This window comes from Bos taurus, chromosome 22, assembly GCF_002263795.3.
Source record: "Bos taurus isolate L1 Dominette 01449 registration number 42190680 breed Hereford chromosome 22, ARS-UCD2.0, whole genome shotgun sequence".
NCBI lineage: Eukaryota > Metazoa > Chordata > Mammalia > Artiodactyla > Bovidae > Bos > Bos taurus.
Genome location: NC_037349.1, coordinates 47942252 through 47966243, shown reverse-complemented (window position 1 = coordinate 47966243; position 23992 = coordinate 47942252). Strand labels below are relative to the sequence as shown.

Below are 23992 nucleotides of genomic sequence, written 5' to 3'. Positions count from 1 at the left end.
CGAAAGGAAAAGTTTAATTCTCATTCTTTAGATATACTACTAAAAACTAGAAAAAAGAAATAAAAAAGAGTGATTTCAATATATCATGTCATCATTTCTTAATGTTCAAACTTAATTTTTTTCCTCCTAAGACTGTTCTATGATAATTACATATTTATATATGTGCAAAAGAACACATGAACAAACAAAGGCACACATTCACAACTAAAGATAAAAATGGCTGAATCAAAGTCATTACAGAGCAGATTAATTCATTTATTCATATGTTACTGAGTGGTGAGCCAGACCCTGACTAAACGTAATTAAATGTGTCAGAGTACAGACACACCTCTGAGATATTGCAGGTTCAGTTCCAGACTACAGCAATAAAGTAAATATAGAAATAAAGTGAACCAAACTAATTTTTTGGCTTCCTGGTATATATAAAAATTAAGTTTGTACTATAGTTAGTCTATTAAGTATGCAACAGCATTATGTCTAAAAAAACAATGCATAAACTTTAATTTAAAAATACAGAACAAAAAACTTAATACAATAGTTACATCAAAGATCACTGATTAGAGATCATACAAATATAATAATAATGAAAAAGTTTGAAACATTGTGAGAATTACCAAAATGTAATACAGAAACACAAAGTAAGCAAACACTGCTGGAAAAATAGTGCCAACAGACTTGCTCAAAGAAGGGTTGCCACAGAGCTTCAATTTGTAAAAACTGCAGTATCTGTAAAGCACAGTAAAGTGAAGCACAATAAATTGAGGTATGCGTGTATAAAATATAAAGATCACCTAGAAACAAATTCAACAATCAAGCTTAAAAGGGGAATTGTGAATGGATCACAGAATCAAATATATAAGAGTTAGAACTATAAAACATTCAGAATATAGGAGCAAACCTTTATGACCTTGAGTTAAGCAAAGCCTTCTTAAAGATTAAGACAAAAAAAGATAAATTGGATTACATCGAAATAAACTTTTGTTCTACAAACAATATCTTCAAGAAAGTGAAAAAACAATCTACAAAACAGGATAAAACATTTTAAAAATCATATATCTTGATCTAGACTTGTAATTTGAATTTATAAGTAACCCTTACAAGCCAATAATAAAAAGATAAATAGCCCAATTTTAAAATGAGCAGATACTTCTCCAAAAAAGAAGCACATAGAAAGATTTTCAATATTACCAGTCATTAGGGAAATGCAACTCAAAGTGAGAAGCCACTTTACACACAATAGGACAGCTATAGCCAAAAACAGAACAACAGGTGTTGGTAAGGATGTAAAGACATTGGAACCTTCATAAACCACATTTCACATATGCTACAAACAATTTTGCTGGTATAACAGAGACAAAATGTAAATTAGAAACATCATAACCAATAAATTCATTTCACAAAAATAAGATTATCTATATTCACCAAAAAGCCCAAAAGCTACACTAATTTAAAAGAACTGCTGAAAGCAGGTAGGTAGTGCTGCAGGATCTTCTGGGAAAAAGAAAAGGGGTCTCTCAAGTCACCTGGTGTGGGAGTTACACATGTCCACACCAAAAGATTCAACCCTGGCTCAGTCCCAAGTGAGAGCTGAAAAAGGCCACATTTCCAAGCTGCGTGAAAGAATCTGGAAAACTATAGCGTTTTATGTGTTTGCAACCAATTAAAAAACATTCTAGGCTCTGAGCAAGCCACCAGTTTACAACCTCTGAGGTTAAGTTTACACCCTTAAGACCTACACCTGGGTTTGTAGTAGTAATGCTGAACTGACTCAGAGTGGTAAATAAGCAAGCCATTTTAAGATTCCCTGAAGAGGAACATTAGTTTTCCATCCTGATTCTGGAAGCAATAATACTCACGCCCTCTAGCAGTGGAACAGGAGGACTACATGCTCCGGTCAGGGTCTGCCGTAGAAACTCATCCCAGTCAGACACTTTATCTCTGATGCCTAGATGACGGAATCATACTGTCAGCCACGAAACACAAAGAAAGTAAACCACACAGAATACAGAAAACTAACTCTGTGAAAATGGTTTAGAGGTGCATTTAACTTTTTAATATGTAAGAGCCCAACATATTGATTCTTTGAGAGCTTAAAAATAATACTCCTGTAGATATGAGTTACTTCCTGGTTAGTTTTATCCAAAAAAAAAGGAGAACGGGCCCAACTCACTGTAAGTATCACTGTCAGTATAATGTTATTCAAAAATAAGCTACTTTTTTATTGTGGAAATTTTCAAACATACCGAAAAGTAGAGAAAATAATATAATGAATCCCCATGTACGGTAGTTTCAACAACTGCCTTTTATCCTTGTTCCCTTCATCCTATTCCGTTCTTTCTCCACAGGTAACTTTCCCCACAGGGACATACATTTAAATTACTATATTTGAAAATCATTGAAATAGTTTTTCTATTTTGGGTAGTTAATTCACAAGCTCCAAACACAGATTTATTTGCATTTTTTAAAACTTTTTTTCACAAGTTATATAGAATATTTACATGGTTCAAAATTCAATTCTACAAAGTAAGTTACATTCAGAAAATCTGGCTTTTGTCTTTGTCCCCTTCATCCTATTCCCTCCTTTTCCTATAGGTAACTTTTTAAAATGGTGTGTTCCTTACTGCTATTCAACCGTTGTTCAATTAAAAAAAGTATTCCTTCATTTTTAAAAAATGAAATTCACACACACATTCATATATCTTCTTCCTCCCTCATTCAATATGGATTTTTCTTTATTCATGTAACAAAGCATCTGGAGACCACTCCTTTGATGTATGTAGATAGACTGTTTCTTTTTCTTAATGACTGTACCTTCTGTCACTATGAAGTAGTCTTCTTTGGAAAGGTGATATATATTGTTATACACACACAACAGAATATTACTCAGTTATAACAAAGAATGAAATAATGCCATCTGTAGCAACATGGTGGACCAAGAGATTAATCATGCTAAGTGACATAAGTCAAAGACAAATATCATATGATACCACTTTTACGTGGAATCTAAAAAATGGATACAAATGAACTTATTTACAAAACAGAAACAGACTCACAGACATAGAAAACAAACTTACAGTTATCAAAGGGGAGGGAGAGGGATAAATTAGGAGTTTGAGATTAACAGATACACATGAGCACACACAAAACAGAGAAACAACGAGGATCCACTGTACAGCACAGGGAACTATATTCAGTATCTTGCAATAACCTATATGGAAAAGAACCTAAAAAAGAATTTATATAATATGTATAACTGAATTACTCTGCTGAATACTTGAAACCAACACAACATTGTAAATCAACTATACTTCAATTAGAAAAATAACAATAAAATACCCTTCTTTGTCTCTTACAGTGCTTTCTGATCTGAATTCCACCTTTGTCAGATATCAAGACTGAGACTCCTGCTTTCTATTTGCACCTGGTCTACGTATCTTTGTCCATCCTTTTCTGTTTATTCTTTCAGAATATCTCCATTTACGTATGTTTCCTGTAATAGCACAGAAGTGGGTTTTACTTTGTGAGCCAACCTGAATTGTCTACTTTTAATAGAAGAGAAAGCCCATTAATTTATATATAATTTATTTATAAACATAATTTATTTACATTATCAAAGATATGGCCTCAATGCTGACTTATTGTTTAATATTACATAAATTACCTGTGTGGATCTATAGTCTTTCACTATGTGATATATTTTATTTAAATATATACTTTTTCTTTTTAAAATCTATCTTTTGGCACTTAGAAAAGTCTGTGGTTCTTTTTTCCTTCTGGTTATCTTTATACTAAATCTTTATGTAACAATTCTAGTCCTCTTTAATTTTAGACTATTTTCTATTTCTTTTTTTTAACAAACAACGTTAAGTTAGCAATAACCTCCTTTTTCTCCTCTCTTTCAGCATCTCATTTCACGTAACAGCATTTTACTCCCAGTTCACACATGAAAGGTAATCAGTTAAATTATTAGGCAATAACCCTGTTTTCAAAGGGGGAGGGAGGATGAATAAGCTTATACCACCATTCACCTGTTCTCTCCACTGTGGTCCCATGTTTTTTACAGCTATACTGTATTTATGTTGTCTCTCTTATAACCATCTTTTAGCTTTAAATTCTATAGCCATATATACATTTCAGTTCAATTCAGTCGCTCAGTCGTGTCCGACTCTTTGCAACCCCATGAATCGCAGCACGCCAGGCCTCCCTGTCCATCACCAACTCCCGGAGTTCACTCAAACTCACGTCCATCGAGTTGGTGATGACATCCAGCCATCTCATCCTCTGTCGTCCCCTTCTCCTCCTGCCCCCAATCCCTCTCAGCATCAGGGTCTTTTCCAATGAGTCAACTCTTCACATGAGGTGACCAAAGTATTGGAGTTTCAGCTTTAGCATCAGTCCTTCCAATGAACACCCAGGACTTATCTCCTTTAGAATGGACTGGTTGAATCTCCTTGCAGTCCAAGGGACTCTCAAGAGTCATTTAGGGTTTCACTAACCATTGTCACACTAACATTTCTTCATTTGTTTGATTTTCTGTGGCTCATTCTCTAGTGGATTTCTTTGGAAGGGCTCATGGGAACAATATTCCCTGGGTCTCTACATATTCCTAACATGTGGCCTTTACACCTGAAGCTCAGTTTGGCTAAACATAAAATCTTGGCCTTGTATATTCTTTTACTGAATTTCTTAAATATGTTACCCTGTCATCTTTTGGCATAAAGCATGTTGTCGATCAGTCTGGTGACAATCTTGTTTTCTTAACTTTTCAAGAAACTTAAGTGTTTTTTGCCTAAATGATCAAGGGATCCATTTCTGCTTTAGAGTTTAATACACACCTTGATGTAGCTGTTCTCATTTGATTTCTCCTTGTACATAGTGAAACCTTTCAATATGTATTTTTACATCCTATTTGATTTCCATAGTTTTCTTAAATTATAGTTTACAGTATTTTATTATTTCATTGCTTTGGTTCTTATCTTCAGGGACGTCTATTTTTGCCAATCTATATTATTTTCTCCAAGTCCTTTTTAATTCTTTTAATTAAAATTTTTTCTTCTTTTTCCTCTTCTCTTTCTGTTCCATTGCTCATGCTTGAGTCACTCCTGTTTTCATCTTAGTCTTCATTTCAACTATTTTTAAACTTCTAGTTCTTGTCTAACTTCTATTTTTTTTTTCCAAATCTTCCTTTTCTCTAGTCAGTTCATTTTCTAATTTTTATAAATTTTATTTATGGTTTTCTCACTGCTCTATTGTAGTTAATATTTTCTTTTATCCTGTTTTGAAATGTTTTTGTCTGATACAGTGTTCACCTCTTTTGTGATTATGTTTCTCTGGAAGGATTTTATTCTTCCTTTTTGCCTTTTTTAAAAAATTATAACTTGACCTTGTATGAGACTTGACAGAAATCATTTCCTGTTGTTCATGTTTAAATGAGGTGATTTTGCTATACTCTTGAGATAGTGGGCCAGGTAACTTCATGTCTCCAGAACTTTCTCTTACATTGTTTTTTCACAGAATGTTAATGATCAGCTAGAAGCCCACAAAAACCCCAGGACTCTAAACACTCAGATCTTCATTTGTAAATATCATCCTTCAAAATACAAAAAAAAAAAAAAGAAAATCACCAGGGATTCCTAGAGAAATGGCTGATTTCAGGGTTGAGGCAGGGGAAAGTTTCCTGAATAAGAAACTATTCAAAGAATAATGGGAACATAGCAAGGGACACATCTGCCAGCTTGAAGAGGTGTCCACTGGCCAAATCTAGGACAGTGTGATCATCAAAATAAATAATGACAGCAAGGATCATAATCCACTGAGTAAGACTCATGAGTCTACACTGACATATATACATAAATACAGACGCATACACAAACGCATGTGTGTAAACAGGAGAAAAGGGAAAGCCCTTTCTGTAGTAGAAAGCCAATTATGAAATGTAGAAGGAATTAGAAAAAAACACTCGCTAAGCATTAGTAGTAACTGTTTCAGATAAAAATTACCAATGGATGCCAAAAATAGTGGGTGATGCTTAAAGACTAAAGAGATATTTACATAATTTTAAGGTATCTGCCCACAAGATACTAACTAAAAATGGTAAAAGTAATTTTACAGTGGAAAAATTTGGAATATATCAACTTAAGTGATGAAAGTTAATATCACAAGTTAGTGACCGGACAAATTAACAGCATGTTGTCTCCTAACATCATGCACCAGAAGGACACAGCATTACTTCTGCATTTTTTCCTACCAAATGTCCACAGTCTGAATGTAAGTAAACATCAGACAAACCTAAATTGTGACACATGCTAAAAAATAATTGGCCTATACTCCTCAAAAATGTCAACATCAAGGAAGACAAAGAAAGGTTAAGGAAACTAAAAAGATGACAGCCAAATATACTGAAATCTTGGACAAGGAAAAGATACGGGGAATAATGAATGTTTTGGATCCAAGACATAATGAACATTAGTGGGAAAACTGGCCCGTAACTTTCAAAGATGTCAAAGTCATGGAAGACTTTGGAACAAAAGACTAAGGAACTGCCCCAGATTAAAGGAATCTTTAGGAGACATGATAAATGAATGTAACAAATGACTTGGGATTTTCTTTTACTATAGGAACATTTTACTATAAAAACATTATTGATGAAAACAGAACAAGCTCTATAGATTAAACAACAGTATTATATCAAAGCTAATTTCCTGATTTTATTATTTTACTGTGTTCATCAATGTCCATTTTTAGAGGTGTATTCTCATGTTAAGAGTAAAAAGGAAAAAAAATAAAAAAGGCATTGTGTCTACAAGTGACTCTCAATGGTTCATTAAAAAGATACGTGTGTGTGTGTGTGTGTGTGTGTGTGTGTGAGTGAGAGAGAGAGAGAGAGAGAGAGAGAGAAAAGAGAGAGACAAAGAGAGGGAAGAAAGGAGGATAAAGTAAATGTGGTACAATACCAACATTTGGGGAAAGCTGACAATAAGGCCCCAAGAATTTTCTATATTTTTGCAAATCTGAAATATTTCTGTAAATCTAAAATTATCAATATAACAAAATAAGAAGCTGGAAGAAAAGCATATGAGGTCTAAATTTTCTTAAGGCCATCTCTTTCCTTTTTCCATGTTTATATGACTCTTCTCTTCCTTTTGTCCTATTGTCTCTGTCCTGCTTAATTTGGATTCTACTCCCAGTAGGGCTCTTTCCTCAAAGGGAGCTTCAGCTGGTTTACTTTAAAAGCTCACAGGTCCCAGACTGTCTGAAGGTAATAGGAGGGAGGACAGTAAAATCAGAAAGAGAAACAACCTGGCCCAATGTACTCTAAGACAGCCAGACCTACAAGTTAAACTCAGAGAGCCTCACACACCCACAGGATGGTAAACAACTGATGCTCCCTATGAATGTCATAAAAGATTGAGGCTTATAAGGAGCACAGAAAATAATTTTTTCTAATGGAAATTTATATTATTCCTTATAAATATTCTCATTCAAAATACTAACCCAAAGAAGTTAGGAAGACTAATGTGCTTAGGAGATGTGAAAATCTCAAGACTGTGGACAGCCTAAATTTTCCTATATCAATACCACATCACATCTGGATATGACGTATCGCCATTACCTTCTGGGGCTTCGAGGGTCTTTTTATTCTGTTCACACCACCCAATGGGATAGAGGTCAGCTTTCCTAATGTCACACCAGAAGTCTGCTCTGCGATCCTCCCCGTAGCCATCGTAGCGGAGGAGGAGCAGCTGCTCACAGGTGGTAATGATGGTGGCAACCCAGTAGGTTTCAGGGTCAGTTTTCACAGCCACCTCCAGTTTCATCCCAGGAGCAAATCCATTTTGCAAACGTGTGTCCACCTGAACAGAGACATGTTATTAACCACCAGAAAAACATCTAATGAGTACTTCTTTGGCCAACATTCTTTAAGACTTACCATTCTAAAGCACTAAATGCAATAAAATCTTCTCAAGGGAAATCTGAGAAATTTCAGTTCTAACTCACAGGAGTAATCCAAACAAAACAGGGACTAGCAATGCTGTTCGGTCCCATCAACCCTGAAGGAGCTTTAAGAGAACTCAGTATTCCACGAAAGCTGTCTATCATGATTATAGAATATGCTTTCTATTAAATATACAGACCACTGAATGTTCACCATTTTAACAACCTTCAACACATTAAGATTTCAAGAGTGATTTAATCATTCAAAAGAAGAAAATTCATGAAGCTAGAAAAAGTAAAGGACAAACAGAAGTTATATTGATAATAAATATGTATAATACATACCATACAGAGGGAGCCATATTTCCCAGTTTCCCTGAAACAGTCTGTGTTTACACCTGTTATCTCTGAATAATAACTAATAATGCCTCCTCTCTCTCTCAAAAGTGCCCTAATTTAAATGACAAATTATATAGTCACAAACGTTGCAGTCTGCAATTCTGAAAATCCTGTATGTATGTACTAAATAATGAGAGCCAGGTTTCTTACTGTGGGACAAAGAAGTGCATAAACCAAAATGCATAAATTCAAGTTAATCACGAGAAAAACCAAAGCCCAACTAAGAAACCTAAAACATTTAGGTTGGTGAAAAAGTAATTGCAGTTTTGGACCATGAATTTTAAATCATTATAACTAGGTTCAAACATATCTTTATTAATCAAAATAGGAATCATTAGAATCAACACATTTTTGCCAATGAGAAATAAGTTTGCTTATTCCTGTAGCACAAAAATCCATGCTTTGGGATTCAACAAACTCTTGGAAAGCATTTTCTGCCTCCTGCTGGTTGTAGAAGCATTTCCCCTGCAAAAAGTTGTCAAGATGTTTCAAGAAGTGGTAGTCGGTTGGCAAGCGGTCAGGTGAGTATGGCAGATGAGGCAAAATCTTCATAGCCCAATGCTAGTTGTGCGACGCATGGTCAGGTGTTGTTGTGGAGGAGAATTTGTCCCATTCTGTTGACCAACACTAGTTGCAAGCATTGCAGTTTTCTGTGCAGTTCAGTTCAGTTGCTCAGTCGTGTTCGACCCTTGTGAGTCTTCAGTGCATCTCATCAACTGGCTGAGCATACTTCTCAGATGTAATGGTTTTGCCAGGATTCAGAAAGCTGTAATGATCAGACAGGCAGCAGTTCACCAAACAGTGACCATCACCTTTCTTCGGTGCAAGTTTGGATTTGGGAAGTGCTTTGGAGCTTCTCCTCAGTCCAGTCACTGCGTTGGTCATCACTGGTTGTCATATAAAATCCATTTTTCATCACACGTCACAATCCAATCAAGAAGTGGTTCACTATTGCATAGAATAAGAGAAGATGACACTTCAAAATGACGGTATTTTGATTCGTGGTCATCTCATGAGGTACCCACTTATCAAGCTTTTTCACCTTTCCAATTTGCTTCAAATGCCAAACGAATACAGAATGGTCGACATTGAAGTCCTCGGCAATTTCTTCTGTAGTTTTAAGAGGATGAGCTTTGATGATCCTCTCAATTGGTCACTGTCAACTTCCGATGGCCAGTCACTGAGGAGAGCAGTGGCTTAAAGCTCCTCATCTTTAAGGGTCTCATCTCCTTTGCAAAACTTCTTGAATCACTACTGCAATATACATTCGTTAGCAGTTTCTGGGCCAAATGTGTTGTTGATGTTGTGAGTTGTCTCCACCGCTTTATGACCCATTTTGAACTCGAATAAGAAAACTGCTCGAATCTGCCTTTCATCTAACATCATTTCCCTAGTTTAAAATGAATATAAAATAAACAGCAAATAATAAGTCACTAGCAAAAAAATATAAAGTGAGAAATGTGTATTAAAATGATGGTGTAACATAACCACATTAATAAAAGAACGTATTCTGATATCAAACAGCCAAGTTCAACAATGCAAGACCGCAATTATTTTTGTACCAACACAACTGAGCAACTTCACTTTAATTTTTCACTTTCATGCATTGGAGAAGGAAATGGCAACCCACTCCAGTGTTCTTGCCTGGAGAATCCCAGGGACGGGGGAGCTTGGCAGGCTGCCGTCTATGGGGTCGCACAGAGTCGGACACGACTGAAGTGACTTAGCTTAGCTTAGCTTAATAACTAGTATATGATTTGCACTTCAAAAGTATCCACACCATGAAAGACAGAGAGCATGAGGAACTGTCATGCATTGGAGGAGCCCATGGAAACACAACAACTAAGTACAATGTGGCCATCATAACCACTGGGAAGTGAGGGGGCTTCTGCAAACGAGAAGCCAGAAAGGGAAAGTATACATCCTGTGTAAAACTTCATTTTTATTCTAATCACTAACCTGCTGTATTCCTCAAAGGTAATCACTATCCTAAATTATAACACTACAGTTTAACACTGCCTGTGTTTCAGCACTATGTGGGCAAAATTATGCAGTATGAATGCTTTTCTTGCCCAACACTGCTTATGAGATTCATTTGTGCTGTTGCACATAACAGTACTTGATCTCTTTTCACTCCTGTATAATGTTCCATTATACACATACGTCATAATTTATCCATTCTAATTCTTCTAGGAGAAGGCACTCTGGATAGTTCACAGTTTTGGAAGACTACTAATAACACTGTCATGATTATAAGAATAGATCCGTATGTCACTTGATGCATACCTACATGAGTTCTTAAAAAGATACGTCCAAGCTGTTTCCCAAAGTGGTTGCACCAATGTACTCTCCCAATAGCGTACAAGAAATCTTCTTGCTCCAACATTCTAACCAATATTACTGTATTTTCAGCTTTTTTCATTTTAACCATCTTGAAGCATGTATTATATTATCTTGCTGTGATTTTAATTTGTATTATTATTTATAGACTTGAGAATGTTTATATTTTATTAGCCACTTAAGACTTCTTCTGGGGAATGCCTAAATTTTTTGCCAACTTTTGACTCAGTATTCTAGATATCAGTTTGCTAATTACTTGTATTACAAATATCATTTTCTTGATAGTGTTGTCTGATAAATAGAAGTCATTAATTGCAATATACTCTGATCCATCAATATTTTTCCATTAAAAGGTTAATTAATTTTCTGTATTTTTAAACAAATTCTCCCTATCCCGAGAGGTCATAAGATATATCAATACTACTATATTATTTTCTAGAAGCCTTTCATATTGAGAACTAATATCCACCCTGAATTAATCTCTATCTGTGGTCTTAGACTGAGGTCAGGTTTTACTTATTTGAATCAGTTTGTCAATTTCTACCTAATTTTTTTTGGTGTTTGATTTGAGTTGCAGTAAATCTACAGATTTGTTTGGGAAGAACTGACATCTTTAAAACAATGAGTCTTCCATTATATGAACAAGGCATATTCCTTCATTTTAAGTTATTTCAATAAAGATTTGTGTCTCTTTGCAAATATCTGTTACATTTGATGTTTTTTATGTTATTGTAAATCACATCTTTCAGCTTCCATTTTTGTCTGTTACTAGTATATAGAAATATAATCTTTTTTTATATCTGTCTTGTATTTAAAAATCTTGCAAAAATTACTCATTAATTCTAATATAGTTGTACATTATTTTATATATTATTCATCTGCAAATAATGATTTTTTCCCCTTCCTTCTCAATTTTTAAACATTTTAATTGTTTTTCTTACCTTATTGTATTGGTTAGATCCTCCAATACAATTATCAAATAGGAATCATGTTAACCAGCATAATTTTTGTCTTCTTCCATAATAAAAAGAAATATGAATCATATTACTATTAATAGTTTTCTGTAGATTTTGTATATATACACATCATCAAATTAAGGACATTCTCATCTATAGATTGCTAAGAATTTTATCATAAGTGGATATGGAATTTTATCAATAATTTTCTTTATATATTGTGATAATAGTAAAAATTGTCTCCTTTACTCTACTACTATGGTGAATTATGCTGGTTTATTTTCAAATGTTAAGCCATCCTGCATTCCTGTAAAAAATCAACTTGTTATTAATGTATTATCCTTTTTAAATACAGGTACATTCAGTTTGGTATACAAAGTTTACTTTGTATGAAGCTATTTTTGCATCAGTCATTGTAAGTGACACATCTCTGTAATTTTCTCTTCTTGAATTATTAGGTTTGGTATCAAGGTTGTGCTGATGTCTAAACAAATTGGTACCCTACAATTAATATAGGATCGAATGACTAGACAGAAAGGAAACAGAAGACTTAAACAAGATTATAAATCAACGAGACCTAATAGATGTAAAGAGAACACTACTCAGCAACAGGAGAATGCACATTCCTCTCAAATGAACATGGAACATTCTCCAGGACTGACCATATCAGGACAAAAATAAAAAATCATACAAAGTAACTTTTCTGATCACAATGGAATAAAACTTGAACTCAGTAACACAAGGAAAACTAAAAAATTCACAAATATGTGCATATTAAACACAGCTAGCCAACAGATCAAAAAAGAAATCACAAAGGAAATTAGAAAATTCTTTGAGACAAGTTATAACAAAAATTGGGCTTCCCCGATGGCTCAGATGGTAAAGAATCTGCCTGCAATATGGGAGAGAAGAAAGCAGCATCATAAAATACATCCAAAGCGTTCTGTTCTTCTTAACAAGACTAACCCTCAAGAAAAACTATTTCACTAGGTCCTAACCAACTACAGTGAACAGAACCTTACTGATCTAAGGTAAGGAAAATACCCAACTCCAGCCCCCTCTAGCCTCCAAAATAGGGGAAAGAATACACACAACTCAGGCTCACTAAAACACTGAGACCAAATCACAGGACTAGAGAATGCTTTTGCTCCCCTCGTACCTTACCACCACATTAAGAGGGCTCCTGTACAAAAGGTGAGGCAAAATAAACGACAGCAAAGTACCTTTTAGCCTCTCACACCCACAGCTAAAACGAACAGTAAAATCAGCCTAACTTTTATCTGGATAAACAGAAAACAATGAAAACTCATTTATTTCTTTTTTTTTTACTCAGTATATTATTAACATATCCAGCTTTCAACAAAAACTTACAGAGCTACTGCAAGACAAAAAACACAGTTTGAATAGACAGAGCAGATATTAGAACCAAGCTCAGATATGGCAGAGATGTTATCATATCAGGAATTTAAAACTGATCCATACGATAAGGTCTCTAAATGAAAAAAGATCAAATGAAAAAAGATTTTCATTTTTTCTAAATGAAAAAGGATCAGGCAGTCAAGCAATATAGTCACCACTTACATGTTTAAAAGACCCGTAGGGAACTGCTGTGGACCCTGTCTCTTCTAGATAGTCTTCCCAGCTTAACTCCACTTCTTCCACTCCAGATCCAGCATCTGGAATTAAAACAAAACAACACAAAACAGGCAAGACCCAATTAGAGAAAACTCAAGATATAAAAATATAAACTTAGTAAACCTAACTTACAACTTACTTCACAAGTTAATTTACTTTACATCCAGGATAACTAAGTTTTCTTTTTAAATAGCAGTTTCCCTTAATGCACTGATTTGGGCTCCCCTGGGGGTTCAGAGATCCCCTTGGACTGCAAGGAGATCCAACCAGTCCATTCTGAAGGAGATCAGCCCTGGGATTTCTTTGGAAGGAATGATGCTAAAGCTGAAACTCCAATACTTTGGCCACCTCATGCGAAGAGTTGACTCATTGGAAAAGACTCTGATGCTGGGAGGGATTGGGGGCAGGAGGAGAAGGGGACGACAGAGGATGAGATGGCTGGATGGCATCACCGACTCGATGGACGTGAGTCTGAGTGAACTCCGGGAGGTGGTGATGGACAGGGAGGCCTGGCGTGCTGCGATTCATGGGGTCGCAAAGAGTCAGACACAATTGAGCAACTGATCTGATCTGGGGGTTCAGATGGTAAAGAATCTGCCTGCAATGTGGGAGACCAGGGTTTGATCCCCGGGTTGGGAAGATCCCCTGGGGAAGAGAATGGCTACCCACTCTGGTATTCTTGTCTGGAGAATTCCATGGACAGAGGAGCCAGGTGGACTACAGTCCATGGGATCCTAAAGAGTTGGACATGACTGAGCAACTAACACTTTTATTTCCACTTAATGCACTGATTATGAATGAATCTCAACACCATAGAGTGTGACATGCTCTCTCCTGCTAGGATCCATTTGGGATTCGCCTAAATGGATCATATAAAGCTGGTGAGAGTGTAACTATTATAATAACTCTGGACCGTAAGTTGGTATCTAATTGCCAAGTATTTGAGATCTTTAATAGGTCTTTCAAACTTAAATTTTCAATCTCTTCTTCCTTAGTGTCCTCAAATTGAGTAAAAGATACCACTGGCTGATATTTTGGCTCAACCCAAAAACTGTGGAGTTATTCTTACTTTTTTCTCTTTCTTTCAATCTTACATTTAATTAATCAGAAAATTCTGTAGGTACTATCTTTAAAAATACCCCAAGTCTAATCACTTCCCACCATTTCTACTGCTCTAAGTGCAAGGTCTAACAACAATACCTTTCACCTTTTAATCATGCAATAAACCTAAAATCTCTGGGAGACTACAAAGGCCCTATATGATCTGACTCCTAGCTCCTGACCTTGCCACTGCATCCCCAACCAGCCTCTTGCTTGCTCACTGCACTCAAAGAACACTGAGGTTTGTTTGTTTGTTTACTTTCTAACCACGTTCTCTCCTCAAAGCCCCTAGGTTAGTTATTACCTCAGCTTAGGCTCATTCCCCTGTGTCATTCACAGCTTTACTTCATTCAGCCTCTACTCAAACACCTCTTCAGAAAGACCTTCCAGCAACCAGAAAGGCCTTCCATCAGTGCACATCTAAAGTAGAAGCCCCCAGCCTCTGCTTTCATTATCTTCAAGGCATTCATTCCTACCTCAAAGTATACCTTATGTCTTTTTATCTTCCCCACTCGACAACAAACTCTATGAAGACAGCAACGTTGTTTTGGAAAATGCTCTATTTCTGTCATAGCAGAGACTCAGCACATTTTTGCTGAGGGAGCAAAGATTCAAACACTTCATTGTAACCCAATCACCCCAATTCACATAAGCTGCTTAGAAGCAGGGCTTTATTCAGACGCGTTCCCACTGCCCATGCCTAACACTACCAGGTCTACGATAAACAGCTGCTGAATGAGTACACCCTTGGGGAGTCTATGCGTCACACAGACACAAGGAGGCAAGCAAACACAGGGACGCTCACCACAGTACTGTTTCTAACAGCAACAGACAGAAGCAATCAGTAGGAGAACAGATACATGATGGCAATCCTACAATGGAGCACTACTATGTAACAGCTGAAATGAATGAACGGATTGACATATAAATCTCAAAAAGAAAAAAAAAAAAATCACATCAAGTAAAAAAAAAAAAAGCAGGTGCAGAATAAAAAGTACAAGATATAATTTAAGCCTCAAAACAAAACTCTGCAATATAATGTTTATAAATACATGCATTTCAATAACCTTTGGGGATGGAGGGAAGCAAAGGTTAGAAGAAAAGTAAGAGAGACTTAAACTGTATTATGTTTTATTAATTTAAAAAAATGGAACACATGAAAGTGTGTTCAACATCATTCAGTTCAGTTGCTCAGTCGTGTCTGACTCTTTGCGACCCCATGAACCGCAGCACACCAGGCTTCCCTGTTCATCACCAACTCCCAGAGTCCACCCAAACCCATGTCCACTGACTCAGTGATGCCATCCAACCATCTCATCCTCTGTTGTCCCCTTCTCCTCCTGCCCTCAATCTTTCCCAGCATCAGGGTCTTTTCAAAGGAGTCAGCTCTTCACATCAGGTAGCCAAAGTATTGAAGTTTCAGCTTCAACATCAGTCCTACCAATGAACACCCAGGACTGATCTTCAATATCATTAAAGGCAAATCAAAACCACAAAGAGACACCACCTCATACTCATTAGGATGGCTATTATCAAAAAGCAGAAAATAAGCTTTGGCAAGGAAATGAGAAATTGGAATCTTTGTGCATTGCTGGTCTTGGAATAGGAAATGGTATAGTCAGTGTGGAAAATTTTTTGGTGGTTCCTCAAAACATTTTAAATATAATTAGCATATGATCCAGCAATTTCACTTCTGGGTATATATCCGAAAGAATTGATAACAGGGACTCAAACAGGTATCTGTACATGAATGTTTAGAGCAGCAATACTCACAACAGCCAAAAGGTGGAAGTAACTGACCCAGGTATCCATCAACAAATGAATGGATAAACAAAATGTGGTATATGCATACAATGGAATATTATTCAGTCACAAAAAGGAAGGAAATTCTGAGACAGGCTACAAAATGTAGATGAACTATGAGAACATTACACTAAATAAGTCAAGCACAAAAGATCAAATATTGTTATGTTTCCACTTACTTGAGGTAGAGTAGTCAAATTCATAGAGACAGAAACAAGAATGGGAGTTTCCAAGGACTGGGGGGGAGAGGGGAATGTGGAGTTAGTGTTTAATGGGTACAGAGTTCCAGTACAGGAAGATAAAAAAGTTTTGGAGATGGTGGTGTTAATGGTTGCACAACAATGTGAATGACCAGTATACCTGGTTAAAATGGTAAATTTTATGTTATGGATAATATACCACAATTTAAAAACATGAAAACAAATTTGGACAAAGTTAATTTATTATTTATTAATTTTAAATTCTGTATGGTAGGTACAGAAGTATTCCTTATATGTTTTCCATTCATTTCTACATATTTGAAATTTTTCACTAGAAATAAAACAAATCAATAAAGATTTTATTGGGAGCATCCTGGAAGCATGAGTCAATAGAAAGCCAACTTCCATCACTAGAACATAACAAGGCTAGACAATTTGTATTCATGGTCCTTGGCAAGAACCCTAGCCCCTCAAGCAGCATGCTAATTAAAAAATAAATAAATAAACAGGAGCAATAAAAGCAATGAATTAAAGGACTAAAATCTCCCATACATCAAAAAAACTACCTAAAAACTGAGAAAAAACAAGACTAATTAATGATCTGATAAAAAAATGAGCAAAATACATGAAAAGAGAATTTTTTGAATTGCAAATAGTCCTTAAACATATGGAAAGAGGTGCAAAGTTACTCATTTTAAAAGAATGCAAATGAAAACTACACTGAGATATCAGATTGGAAAAAATTCTAAAAGTTTGACAACACACTTCATGGTGAGGCAAGTAATTAGGCAGGTAAAGTATAATGATACAACCCTGGTGAAAGGGGTTGTATTTTTGTTGGCAACAGCTAACAAAATTACATATGTATTTACCTTCTGATCCAGCAATCCCACTTCTAGGAATCTATCCCAAACATATGCTGGCAAAAATACAAAAAGACGTATGTACAAGGCTATTCATTGTAGTACTATATATGTAATCCCAAGACTGGAATTAATCCAAATGTCCATCAGTAAGGAACTGGGTGAATAAAATATAGTATATACATCCAACATTATACAGCTGTAAAAAGGAATGAGAACGATTTCCACATACTGATGTGGAATAATCCTCAGTACATATTAAGTCAAACAGCAAAACATAGAGCAGTTTTTCTTGTAGCTCTAATTTTTGCATAGGGTCAAAGAGATATGAATATATATGCAAATGCTCACATCTATCTTTTTACATTTTAAAAAATGAACAACAGGATAAAATGTAATAAACCTTCTTTATATATGGAGAAGAATAAAAAGCATGAATTCTATCAACCTGAAAGTGGGAATGTTGTTATAAATATAATTTTGACTTTATAATTACGTATATTCTTTACACAATTTAGAAACATATTTAAATTAAAAATTCTAAAAACTGAAAATGAACTTAAACAAACACGCCTAATGGTTGGTGGAAAAACCACAAAGAAAACAGAATCCCTTTAAGTCATTATTAAAATACAGAATTCTGACTGCAAACCTGAGTGGACTATATTTAAAGACAAAACAATGAAATCTTAAACCACACACTACTATTCTATTGATATCTGGAATGTTGGTATTCTTGTTGTGAGAAAATTATATGAATATTATATAAATAAATAAGTTTAAATAAGGATAAAACAATTTAAACAAGTTTAAATGAGGATAAAAACAAATAAGTGATGATATTAAAGATTACAAAACAACACATTTTCAAAAGAAAAGATATAAAAATCAAAGAAAGAAAATCCCTGTAATTTTATAAAATTATTTATGAAATTATATAAAATTTATACAATTTTATAAAATTATAAATATCAGATGAAGCCATCTGATTTTCTTTTCTCTTCAAAAGATGTGTATTTTGGGACTTTGCTGGCAGTCCAATGCTTGAGACTCCACACTTCCACTGCAGGGGGCTCAGGTTTGATCCCTAGTCATAGAACTAGGATCCCCCACATCGTGCATCAAACAAAAAAAATGATGTGTATTTTCCAGCTATGTTTATGGATGAGACCTAGAAGAAATGGCAAGCTACTATCAATGAGCACCCCAGCATCTGGGCTGTAGATTATAAACATCATGCTGCTGCTGCTGCTGCTAAGTCGCTTCAGTCGTGTCCGACTCTGTGTGACCCCACAGACGGCAGCCCACCAGGCTCCCCCGTCCCTGGGACTCTCCAGGCAAGAACACTGGAGTGGGTTGCCATTTCCTTCTCCAATGCATGAAAGTGAAAAGTGAAAGTGAAGTTGCTCAGTTGTGTCCGACTTAGCGACCCCATGGACTGCAGCCTACCAGGCTCCTCCGTCCATGGGATTTTCCAGGCAAGAGTACTGACTGGAGTGAGGTACCATTGCCTTCTCCGATAAACATCATATCCACTTAAAAAAAAAAAAAAGAGCTTCTCAGAGAAATGTCAGATTGCAAAGTTGGGGCAGGAAATGTACCGGAGGAACCTTGGAATCTTACTATGCCAGAAAGCAAGGGCTAAAACTATCAGAGATATAATGACATCACATCCAAAGAACACAGGAACCAATCTGAAACAACTCTCACTGCTTGAGAATGGAATAATTTGATCATCAAATGAATGATGACAGCAACGGATTTAAATTCACACGTAATATATATACTGTATGAGTTAATGACAACATTTAAAACAAAAGAAAACAAATCAACTTCCTAAATAGCAAAGTGAATACCTTACTCTTTCAGAAAAGCAGCAAAAATACTGGCTAAACAATGAAACTTGACCATTTCAAAGTTCTGAAATTAACTGAAGGGGAAAAAAAAAAAAACAAAAAACCCCAAACTGAAAAGCATCTATTCAAGACAAGTTATTGAACCTCTGTCAGAAGAGTGGGATTGTGGCACTTTAAGTTGGACCTATTCCCATCTCTCATTCCTCCTCAGCTAAAAAAAGAAATTTTAGAACTGAAAATATAACAAAACAAAAAAAAAACCCCTCCATAGATAAGCTCTATAAGCAGAATGGGGAGAACAAAGAATCACTAAAATTAAAGAGCAATAGAAAACACTTCAATTTAAACAACACAGAGAAAAAAATGAAAAGAGCCTCATAAAGCTGTGCAACAATAACAAAGATTTAACAAAAGTGTCTTCAGAGTTCCAAAAGAAGAGAAAGAACAAGGCAGTAAAAGTCCTAGAAGAAATAATGGCTGAAAATGTTTCAAATTTGTCAAAAGACATGAGCCTACAATTTTAAAAAGCTGAGAAAACCCCAAACAAGATAAACCCAAGGAAATCTGTACACAGACACACAGAGTCAAATTGCTGAAAATCAAAGACATTAAATCTTGAAAGCAGCAAGAGAAACAGTACCTCTTCTAAGGGAAGTGACCAGAGACAGGGAAACTAATAATTTTATCACCAACCGACCTACACTAGAAAAATGGCTAAAGGAAATTCTATAAACAGAAGTGAAATGCTAGTAAAAGGAATCTTGGAAAATCAGGAATTAATAAAGAACAAAAAATAAAAATAGTGGAAAACATTATTATGAAACATTTTCCTTCTTCTCTTGAATTTTCTAAACTATATTTGACAGCTGAAGCCAAAAAAAAAATTTTTTTTTTGGCCATACCAGAAGGCATGTGGGATCTTAGTTCCCTGACCAGGGATGGAACCTGTAACACCCTGCATTGGAAGTGCAGTCTTAACCACTGAACAGCCAGGAAAGTTCCCCCAAATTTTAACAATATCTAATCTGGTTCTCAAAATATGTAGAGAAATATTTAAGACAAGTTTTATTATAAATAAGAGTAGGTAAGGAGATATAAAAAGCAGGTAAAATTTCTACACTTCACTCTAACAAAATGATAACATCAGCAGAATGGGATATGTTGCTTGCTATGCTAAGTCACTTCAGTTGTGTCCGACTCTGTGTGACCCCATAGACAGCAGCCCACCAGGCTTCCCCGTCCCTGGGATTCTCCAGGCAAGAACACTGGAGTGGGTTGCCATTTCCTTCTTCCAACGCATGAAAGTGAAAAGTGAAAGTGAAGTCGCTCAGTCGTGTCTGACCCTCAGTGACCCCATGGAACGCAGCCTACCAGGCTCCTCCATCCATGGGATTTTCCAGGCGAGAGTACTGGAGTGGGGTGCCATTGCCTTCTCCAATGGGATATGTTAGGTATATATAATACCTAGAGCAACCACTAAAAAAGCTACACAAAGAGATACACTCAAGAACAGTATACAGGGCTTCCTTGATGATAGATTGGTTAAGAATCTGCCTGCCAACTCAGGGGATATAGGTTCGATCCCTGCTCTAGGAAGATCCCACATGCCATGGGGCAACTAGGCCTGTGCGCCACAACTACCGACCCAGTGCTGTAGAGCCTGCAAGCCGCGATTTCTGAAGCCTGTGTGCCTAAAGGCTGTGCTATGCCACAAGAGAAGCCACCCCAATGACAAGCCAGTGCACTGCAACTAGAGTGTAGCACCTGTACTCTGCAACTAGAGAAAGCCTGAAGGGCAACAAAGACTCCAGCAAACAAAATCTTTAAAAAAAAAAAAAAAAAGAACACTGTAGAGACAAATCAAAACAAAATTCTAAAAACATTTTCAAGTATCCCACAGGAAGATAGGAAAAGGAACAAAAAATAGAGAAAACAAATGAACAAAATCGGCAGATGTTAAAAAAAAAAAAAAAAGGCACACATGAGCCTTAACATATCGACAATTACATTAACTGTAAATGGTCTAAACACACCAATTACAAGACTGAAAAAAAATTTTTAATGACTATATGGTTTTATAAGAAACGTACTTCAAATATAATGATTCACAGAGGTTGAAAGTGAAAGGATGAAAAGGATATACCATGGAAACATTAATAAAAAAAGAGTATGAATAGGTAAAATCTATCTCCAGTGTTCTTGCCTGGAGAATCCCAGGGATGGTGGAGCCTGATGGGCTGCTGTCTATGGGGTTGCACAGAGTCGGACATGACTGAAGCGACTTAGCAGCAGCAGCAGCATAGAGACAGAAAGTAGACATGATCTCCAGAGGCTGGATTAAGCAAGAAATAACTGCCAATGGTTTCTTCTGAGGAGTGATGAAAATGTTCTGGAATTAAGTAGTAGTGCTTGTGAATATACTAAAAACCACTGAATTGTATATTTTCAAATGGTAAATTTTACAGTATGTGAATTGTATCTCAAAAAAAAGTACTTCAATAAAGTTGTCAATTAAAAAGCAACAAACAATATGACTGATAAATGAGCCAAAACTACGATGCCATGGTACTGAAGACGATGTAGGGATGGCAAGTAAGAACCTGTTCAACATCACTAACCATTAGGGGAATGCAAAGTAAGACCAAGATGATCTGTTAATTTATCAGCACGACTTCAGTAAAAATAGTGACAATACCAAATGGCTGTGAGGATGTGAAGAAATCAGATCTCATACATTGCTGGAAAGAATGTATATGGTACAGCCACACTGGAAAGTAGCGGTGCTCCTGGGCATTTATCCCAGAAAAATGAAATCTTATGTATATGATTATTCATAGCAGCTTTATTCATAAAAGCCAAAAGCTGGAAGCAACCAAAATGTACTGCAACAGATGAATGGTTAACCAAACGGCAGTATATCCATGGAATACTACCAAGCAATAAAAGAGAACAGATTCCTGATATATTCAAGAATTTGGATGGATCTCAGGGGCATTATTTTGAGTGAAAAAAAGCCCATCTCAGAAAGTCACATACTGTGTGGTTCTACTTATGTAACATTCTGGAAATGACAAAATTATAGATATGAAGAAATGATTAATGGTTACCTCGGGTTAGGGAATGCTGGTGAAGAGGAGTCGGTGTAACTGTAAAGGGGCAGTACAAAGAAGCTCTGTGTGGCGATGGAATAGTTCTGTATCTTGACTGAAGTGGCAGTTACAGGAATTTACACAAATCATAGAGAAATACATACATTTGATACACATATCAATTTCCCAGCTTTTATATTGCACTATACTTAAATGAGATGTCACTTACAGTAGAAGCTGTGTGATGGGTACATGAAGACTGTCAGAATCTTTGCAAGCTCCTATGAATTGATAATTACTTCAAAACAAATTACCTTTTTTTTTTAAACGAAGTCTGCTCATAAAAGTTATTTACTTTTTCAGCAAACAGGCTGAGCACCCCTGGTGCCAGGTACAAAGAAAGATAACTCGTATCTTCAAAGAGCTTCCCATTTAGTGGTAGAAAGATAAGCCTGACAATGTAACACAGGTGAGTAATGGAATTCTGCACTCCGAAAAACAGATTCCGCTCAGCAAAACCGATACCTGCATCAGTCTGCTGCTCCCCGTTCATTTCCACAGCACATGGGTAAGCTCCTCCCCACACAGAGGACAGGCCTTATGGTTATGCTACAATCTGAAGATTACTTGCAATTCTCAAGCATCTGTTCAATGGGCATCGAAGGGTCCAAGTGAAAGTGCTGAAAAATCAAAAAGAACACATTAACAGGCTGCAGTCCAGTGTTTACTCACTCATAAGACGCAACACTCTGGTGGGTTGAAACGGCAGATAAAAACACACTGGCAGCATAGATGTAATTAGAAACAAAAATTGACACCTTTTCTAATTTTGAAGGTATATGTGTGTGTGTGTAGACACAGAGAGAGCAAGCTATTAAGATCTTGATATCTAAAAATCACAACAAATAAACATATATATGTGAATCACTACCTCTTCAATGCAGATTATAATACTGAGCAGGTCTATCCACGAAAACTCCAATTCTTAATGAAGTTCTGGGGAATGGGGGAGGAGTTTAGCTTTCAAAGCTCTGTCTTAGTAAGATTCAGGATACAATGTATTATTTTATCTAGTTTCCCATCTCATTTACCTACAATATTATGCAGAACCAAAAAGTATGAACTATATTTGTCTACAATTACACTTACAAAAAAAGCACAATTCTTCCAAAATAAGCTCTGATATCATTTATTCTTCAAAAAAAAAAGAGTTTTATTGGGACATAACTCACATGCCAAAATGTTCCATTTTAAGTGTACAATTCAATTATCTTCAGTAAATTTACAGATTTGTGTAACCATCACTATACTCCAATTTTGGAATATTTCTATCCCTCTGGAAAAGAACTTCCTTCCCACCTGCAGTTCTTCCCTGTTCCATCCCCAGCCTCAGGCAACCACTGATCAACTTTCTGTCTCTAGAGATTTTGTCACTTCTGGACATGTCACAGCAATGGAATCATACAGTATGTGGTTTCTTGTATCTCGCTTCTTTCACTCAGCATGTTTTTGAGGCCCATCCATGCTGCACATGGATGAATCTATTTATTCCTGCTTTACTTACATGCAAAACAATCTCAGATACTGCCTTTACATATGCCTAATAGAGTAGAAAGAGGAAAGAAGCTGCTGCCCGAAGGCAGAATGTGAACAGACCAAAAGGACAACAATGCAGAAAACCGTAACGGTGGGACAGGAACTCAACAGACACAGCTGCCTGTGATACCTACAAGAGCAAATACCTCTGCACCTGTCAACAAGATTCTGAATCTGTATTCGATCCCCAGGAATGGATTCTCATAAAAACCTTTTAAA

At 36.1% G+C, this 23992-nt stretch overlaps 1 protein-coding gene across 14 annotated transcripts in view; it reads right to left on the bottom strand.

The window, feature by feature from the left end:
* Positions 1-23992, bottom strand: part of SFMBT1 (Scm like with four mbt domains 1) — a 120899-nt gene that overhangs the window by 31590 nt on the left and 65317 nt on the right. For 9 of the 14 annotated variants that reach the window (XM_010817698.4, XM_024982608.2, XM_059879607.1 and 6 more), the window contains 4 exons: positions 22703-22857; positions 13212-13306; positions 7613-7853; positions 1857-1945 (listed from right to left, as the gene is read on the bottom strand). In XM_010817698.4, coding sequence (XP_010816000.1) covers positions 1857-1945; positions 7613-7853; positions 13212-13306; positions 22703-22730 — 453 coding nt within the window. In that variant the 5' untranslated portion in view covers positions 22731-22857. Of the gene's footprint in view, positions 1-1856; positions 1946-7612; positions 7854-11615; positions 11689-13211; positions 13307-22702; positions 22858-23992 lie in introns of those variants that run through there. The other 5 variants (XR_009492263.1, XM_059879608.1, XM_059879605.1 and 2 more) reach the window with 3 other exon arrangements.